The sequence below is a fragment of the Cheilinus undulatus genome, linkage group 15 (genome assembly GCF_018320785.1).
Source record: "Cheilinus undulatus linkage group 15, ASM1832078v1, whole genome shotgun sequence".
NCBI classification, from domain to species: Eukaryota; Metazoa; Chordata; class Actinopteri; order Labriformes; family Labridae; genus Cheilinus; species Cheilinus undulatus.
The window spans coordinates 24,252,204-24,260,191 of NC_054879.1; the positions used below are offsets into that span (position 1 = coordinate 24,252,204).

Consider the following 7,988-nt stretch of genomic DNA (forward strand, 5'->3'; position numbering starts at 1 on the left):
GGGTTTAGGGCTCCTCTCTCAAAAAAGTTTGGTCTTTCTCTTCCTTCATGGTTTTTATGCTGTACATCATCTTGACTGCATGTTACGTTAAAATAACAGAGAAAACAAGTGCATTGTGCCACACAAATAACTGTCCATGCAGAACAAAGCATGCCATGAGACACACAGTGCTATGCCTGTGCTCAACCCATGGACATATATGGCTACATGACTGATATAAGCAAAGACATAGACAGAACATTCTTCACCAGTCAAAGCTTTATGGGAGAGTGGCAAAGAGAAAGCCATTGTTAAAGAAAACTCTGACTTGAATCTGGATAAGGGCTGACCAAAAGGCATGTTGGAGACTCTATGGTCAAGTGGAAGAAAGTTTTTTTGGTCTGATGAAACCAAAAAGGCTTACAAAAGGCGTGTAAAGGTAGAGGGTAAAATGAATGCAGCAAAATATAGGAGAACCCTGGAAGACAATCTTATGCAGTCTGCAAGACTACAAAACTACAGTGTGGAAGAAGATTTATGTTTGAGTGAGACAGTGACCTGAAGCAGACAGCGAAAGCTACACTATGTGACTCAAGCAACGCCCAGATCAAATCTAAAAGAGAATTTGTGGCTGAACTTAAAAAGGGCTAGCCACAGCTGATCCCAACCTGACAGAGCTTGAGCAGTTTAGCAATGAAGAATGGAGTAAAATTGCAGTGTCCAGATGTGCCAGCCTGATTCAGACCTATCCACACAGACTCAGTACTGTCTTATTATTGGCGTGTTAACTTATTGTGTATTATCTGTCTCTTGAATATGTATTATTTATTATGACGTGTGCTGCTGACCTCTTGGCCAGGTCACCCTTGTGAAAGAGATTTCGGTCTCAATGTTTTTTTTTTTATCTGGTTAAATAAAGGTTAAATAAAATAAATAAATAAAATTGTAGCCAAAGGCAAATCTACTAAATACTGATTTGCAGTGAGTGAATATTTATGAAGTCACTTATTTTACATGACATATTTTTATGTAATTGCCCTTACTTTGTAGAAATCTTTTCTCACTTTGACATTAAAGAGGTTTTTTTTTTTTTTTTTTTTTTTTTTAGTATTTTTCTTTTAAAAGCCAAAGAATTGTAAAAAAAATATAAAAATAAAAATAAAAATAACATGTTGACCTTAATGAAATATTTCATGGAATTTTTTTCCCCGTAAAATGTTTAATTTTATTAAAAGCAAAACTTTTTATTTAATGTTAGTCAATAAACTTGTGCTACAGTAATGTAATGATTTTAAGTTGAGCCAACTTAAAAGATATACTTAACATTAACTAGAGATATTTAAGTTGGCCTAAAGTAATTTCTTTATGTTAGACCAACTCAAAAAAGATGTTTAACATCAATATATATCATGTTGACCTTAATTCAATATTTTATGGAAACTTTTTCCAACTAAAATGTTTAATTATGTTAAAAGCAAAAATTTTGATTAAACCCAGAACATAGTTCAAAGACCAAACTGTAATTCCCAAATGTATCAAAATACATTCTAAAGTAACTTTACCTGTAAAATAAAAACAGTCAGAGCTACAATGAATACATATTTATTGAAACTTCATAGTTTTACATTACATGTTAAAGCTTTTCAAACATGAGTTGTTACTGCTATAAAATAATTTCTATTAATAACAAACTTGTTTTGATATTGAAGATAGCATCAACCCACATATTTAAAATTAATCTCATTAGACTAAATTAAAAGAAAGCCAAGTATTCTCAAAAGTGACATTAAAGTGGGCTTTAAGGCCCAATCTGAAATCTACATCAAACAATGTAATGCTGTTTAAACAAAGTTACTCTATTGGTGCAAGGAACTACAGTCACTTATTTATTGTCAGGAGAATTATAGATGAATTTAAAAAACACCATGAGTGAGGTAAAAAAAATGGAAATCTGAATTATTACTGTAACTTAATTTAAGTTTGACCAGCCACATATTCAACTGTTGCATTGTATTTCAATGGACATTTTTAATTTTAGTAAGGAAAATTCTCACCTACAGTACATCAGCTGTTGCCTTTTCCAAATATTTGGTACAGTTGGAGCCTGTGAGTGGCAGCTGGCTGACTTTGATAACTGTCAGTAGTTATGATCAATACAAACCACAAATCTGAATCGACATGTTAAAAAATAAAGGAACTACTGCTAAAGATATAAGAAAATGTTGTAAAAGCACGATAACCAACGACGTACACAAAAGTCCAAATATTTGGATATGACTCACGCACAGTCCTTAGAGTCCATTGATAGTCTTCAGAGGGAGGATACGTGAGAACTGACTAGGCTGTTCTTCCTGTCATGGACATTCCACCTTTTTTGGCTGATAAAGTTTGTTGTCTTGGTGCCTGCCACAGGTGGGGCTGATTAATACTACAAACCTGAAATCACATGAAAAGACATAAATGATATATCATTTCAAAACATGTTGTTATTCATTACTCGTGGAAGCAAACTTTACAGAAAGATAATCCCCCAAATTCTGCCTCCAGAAGAAGGAAAAAAACACAGCAATCAAAATTTACAAGTCACTGCTCTGAGCTTTACTGCGGGGGGTAAATGACTAATTAAAAAAAAAAATACAACTTTAACATACTGTAATTCAAACTTAATCTGAGCTTTACTGCGGGGGGTAAATGACTAATTAAAAAAAAAAATACAACTTTAACATACTGTAATTCAAACTTAATCTGAAGAATTTAAATGAAATGTGTAACGTGAATGACAGTAGACAGCTTTTAATTGTATTGAATTAGTTTCTCTATTTTAGAGGATAATAAAAAACATCTGAAACATACCTTCAGTCCGCTGTGCTCTGAGGAGCCTCAGACAGAGGTGAGATGATGGCAGGGAGATCCTCCTCTCTGATGAACTGCAGGCCAGATCTGGTTACTGTGGTTCTTGCTGGATGATTTCGGTGGGACTGTTTAACCTCTGGTAGGATAGGCAAGCCTGCTAGCACAGCTAGCTCTTCATGATAACATGTACCTGAGGGAGTGATAAAATATTATTGTAAAGTTGTAGAGATTTTACTCCATCTATCAGCTATAACCCTTCGTCTGTGGCTGTACTATCAAGAGTTACAATAACAGAATTGAATATATTTTTTTTGTGAAGCAGCTCATTCAGCAGAGTGTAGCAGGGCCAACAAACTGAGCTTAATTTCACTAACTAAACAGTTAAACAATCATTGAGGTCATGGTAAAAAATGTGATCCTACAGGAAAATTAAAACTTAGCTAAATACAGACACAAAACATTAAATGACTTTTGAATGTATTACCTTAAAATCATGTTTATTTGATCCCTGCTTCTTCAGCTGAGTCTCTTACTGCTTATCCTACTGGGCACCTGTAGCTTAATGACACAAATACAGACAGACAACAGTTTAGACTTTTATTTTTACGTTTTCAGTCACTTGACATGTAAATAATACCAAACATCTATCACTAGTTACTCATTTTATAGACAGGTCCCCTTCACTTACAACAGAGCTCATTTGCTGTCAAACTAACTGTTTTTGCCAACTGAGATAAAATATCAGTAACATTACATGTTCATGCTGAGGAATTTAACACCAGCTGAATTGAAAGTGTTAATAACTGGGTCAAACGGAGTCTTACATTGAGACTGACAGTATTATTTTAATGTTGCCTGAGAAATCAATCGATATATAATTGGAGTCAGGCGATAGCAGCTTTTAAAGTCAAACTTGACAGTTTTCGGATTACCAGCTTCATTTGAACGGACTTTTATGTCTAAAATAACGGGCTCCACAGAATGTTTTCACAGTGGAAACAGTTTTTAAAGACATGCAGAGTTCAAGTGGTATGTAAGTCGATGCAAGGCTAGCTTAAAACATTCCAAAATCAAAGTTTCACTGTGTCTCAAAAAAACGTACAAAAAACACAAACAAATGCACTCAGGAAAAAATATTCATATTTAGAGCTGGCTCTTACCTCTTTCAGCTCAAGGATAGTCAGATAGTCTGCCAAAAATTGAAGATATGAAGGAGAACTACAATTGAGCAGCTGTGCACCTGTGCAGTAGTCATCAATTCAAACATCTTCTTCTTTGGCAGTGATGGGTTTCTGTTCCACACTACTGCCACCAACTGGTTTTTAGAAGTATTGCAGCCCTCTTTAAGGTAACTTAAATGCTGGCAACCAAACACATAAATGTAGTTTAAAGGGATCAAGTGACGAATTTATATTGACTTTAATAAAAAATAATATTTAAACCTAACAAAGCATATATTTTAAGTTACCTGAAAATAACAAATATTATTAAGGTGAACAACCCCGTTTTCATGTTTCTCACTGGTGAATCCATCTTGCAAAGCTCCCATCTGAACCATTTGGGCCCAGTTAGAAATTGACAGGACCAATCAGTGTCAAGGGACAGTACTTTCGGGCGCGGCAGAGTCATAAGCAGGCAGCGACAAGAGGCTGGTTTGAATTATGGCTGGAGACATTAGTGTAGATACTTCTAAAGTGTCAGTTTTATCAGAATTTGACAACATTTCTTTGTTAAAAGAAGAACAAAGAACAGCGGTGAGTTGTTTTTTTCCCAAAAATGACAAAAGTCGCGTAGTGACATGTCTATAGTCGCCATGGTTTGGGTAATGCAGCTCAATGGAGTTTACGCCTCTGTAGTGGCGAGCCTCGGTAACAGCTACATCTAGTGTTATGTTGCTCTGATTGGCCCGTAAGGTGTGACAGACAGAACGTTCATACAGTCACTCTCTTAATTTTTTTTTTAAAGGCCCTGCCCTTTCCAAAACGCTGTCAATAGAAGGTTTTCCATCTGGGTTGTCAGGTTAAAAGATTTGTAGAATAAAGAAAATTATAAAACATCTAAGGGGTGAATATTTCTAAAGGCACTGTAGTGTTGTAGTGGTACCTGTAGAAGTGGTTATCCTCTTAATTTATGCACCATTTTTAATGACCCATTCAGTGAACAGCCTATGTTACAGACTACATTTGCAGATGTAGTACACCCAAAAATGGGCCATTGGTAATTGCACATTAGCCAACAACTCAATCTGCTTGACTTCAGGGAGAAAGAATGGTAAGAAAATTATAACTGAGGGAAGCAAGTGAATAGAAAGTAGCAGCCACATTTCTGTATGCACCGTACAATATCCCAGAGAACTGGAAAGTACGACCCACCCAATTACAGGTAGCATAAACAGTACATGACTTCACCATCCTTGGAAAAAAATTCAGCAAACTACTAATTGATGTGCCTTATAGTGAATTTAAAAGTAGGTAAACTCTATGAAGACTAAAGCAAAAGAGGGTATTCTCATTACTTCTGTATACCCTGTGCTTCACCTCTGGTCATGTCTGTCAGTTAAGTTAGCCTGAATTTATGACTCTATAATTACTCATTCTGATACAGTGACCATCATAACAGATGATATAGAGCAGTCTTGGTGATCAGGGTGTATGTTTTCCTGTAACTTTGTTCTTTGACAAGAGATGCATGCTCTGGCCCATTATGAAAGTACTACATTTGAACTTTTACCATTAAGTCAATGTGGCATGTATCAGTATCAAAAAAGACTAGACATTCTTAAATATTGGCTGTTCTGCAATAATTTGGGAAGCATATTTACCAACATTTTTTGAGCCCCTGCTCCCCAGAATGCCTGACACGCCCCTCAGCATCTTTTTGAAAGCGTATTCATTCCTGATGTGCCATTTCAATTTTGCTCACATGGAAGTCATTCAAATGATAATCCCCATACTAATCCACATCTGTGTGGTCTGTTGAGGGATTGTTCCTTGAACAAATGGATCCACTAAACAGTGATATACAACATAACAAAGCAAATTGCTGCTGACTCTGCCCCTCCCTGTCATCCCTAGGCAGACCTGTGCATACACTCAAAATAAAATCTCTCTGTGCAATCATTAATTACTGGACAGTTTTTCATAATGATGGATAGAAATCCAAATTTATTTTTGTTCTCAGTTACAGTCTCTTTCTTTTTGTGCCCATACAAAATTTCCTACTTCACAATTTATCTAAAGAAAAGGAATCAACACATGTCCCCCAAATATAACCTGTAAACTATTACATATGATGATAATCATTTATTGATTATCAAAAGTTTCTAAAATTGAAGTGTGAGATGAAAATATAAGGTTGTAAATGCCAAGGCTGTTTTTGGGTGTAAATATAGAGCTTAACAGAACCAATCAAATAGCAACAACAACTCTTGAGATCACTTTTTCCTGTCTGTATTTAAAATTTGTATTCCAATTATACAATATACAAAGACAATTAAATCAAAGAAATAGATTATCAACATAACAAATTATGTGTGCCTTGTTAAAAAGGTTTCTGTTTTAATGCTGATTTAATTTGTACAGTTAGCAGGAGTCAGTAATGCGTCTTATTGAATTGAATCTCAAGTTATCGTAGCCCAAGTCCTTGAAGTTCCTGTACTCTCCAGGCCTCAGGTACATCATTCTGCCTTTGAACTGGGGCTCCTCATATATCAGCCAGTGACCGTCCACCACGTTACAGGACTGGCAGTCAGACATTTGGTGACGTTCCTTGATGTTATCGCAGTCATCCAGCAGCTCAGTCATCTGCCCTCCAAAATTCTCATTCTCATAGATCCTTATTTTAAAGGACCCTTTGTGCTGTTAAAGACATAAGTGCATAGTTATTTATCATTTAGATGGAAACCTGGCTTCAGTTAGCAGTCATGTCAGATATTTCTTAATGCCATACCATAGGGACCATACGACAGGACCTGATGCAGTCGCCAAAACCCATCATTCGCTGATAGTCTGAGTACTCGCCCTTTTTAATTAGGTATTGGTTTCCCGCATAGTTGGGACGATCGTAGACCATGAAGCAGCCACTCTCCACCTTGCAGGAGTGGCACCTGCTCAGGTGGGAGGCCATGTCAGCACAGTCAGTGCTGGTCTCATAGGAGCGACCCTGGAAGTTCCTGTCCTCGTAGAATATTATCTAGAATCCAACAGATCAGCCCATGGGCAGTAAACCAAATACCATGGATGCATCTGTAATGCCCCTTTTTAGCAACATGCAGATCACAAATACAGCATAGCAATAAAAAAAGAGATAAATCTGTGCACACATATGGATATTTATTATAGACCTACCTTTCCGTGCATGGTGGCTGATACATTGAGTGATGCTATAGCAATCCTATCCTGGATTTAAGCCTTTTTTATACCTAACGGGACACCCAAACAATTGATGGCACCATTGTGTGGAAGCTACGAGTCAGCATGAGTATGCAATGTTGGTCCCTCAGTGTGTGAATGCTGATGGGAAAGGGTTATTATGAATCCTCTCACAGGCTCTTTTGTTGTATATCAAAAGGCTTCTGCATCCATCAGTTATCTTTAGAAACTTAGTGTTTTTAAGATTACTGATCTCATCCTGATTTTAAAGATACATACTTCATATCTGGATCAGCATTAGCTGGTGGAGTGCATTTTTATCAGTTAATTTCTTTTGCATCCTAAATTTGGTGCAAACTGCTTAAAATGTAGAAAGTCAGCTTAAATGACCTCAGGTGCTCAAACAAAGGGCCTTGTTATATTTGAAATTTGTGCATGGGTTGCACAACTGCAGCAATTGCCCCATACTGAGTAGAACTGCTGATCCGGACAAGGGTTATTGTAAAGAATTGAAAGGACCATTAAAAAGAACATTAACCCACTAGACATGTACTTGATGAAAAGTCAGAGTTTGAAGGTCTAGGGGAACCGCCTTTGTTCTTGTAAAAGGTGTTGAGATTCTCAAGATCTCCTTAGTGACAGGGTAGCCAGGAGTGATGCTGGTAGTAATGTCTTGTGAGGGCAGGGTTGCATATGATGCTGGCCAATTTTACCTATCTTTCTTCTAGTGGAAATCCCTCCTGATCCAACATATAGTCATGGCCACAGCTGCAGTGATGCAGTCAT

General features: G+C 36.6%; 1 protein-coding gene across 1 annotated transcript; it reads right to left on the reverse strand.

Moving 5' to 3' along the window:
* Window positions 1–6,413: 6,413 nt before the first annotated feature.
* LOC121522606 (gamma-crystallin M3-like) lies at window positions 6,414–7,190 on the reverse strand. Its single transcript, XM_041807146.1, has 3 exons — window positions 7,179–7,190; window positions 6,781–7,023; window positions 6,414–6,689 (listed from the first exon to the last, which is right to left on the reverse strand). Exons 1-3 carry the CDS (start codon window positions 7,188–7,190, stop codon window positions 6,414–6,416), a joined length of 531 nt encoding a protein of 176 aa, XP_041663080.1.
* Window positions 7,191–7,988: the final 798 nt, after the last annotated feature.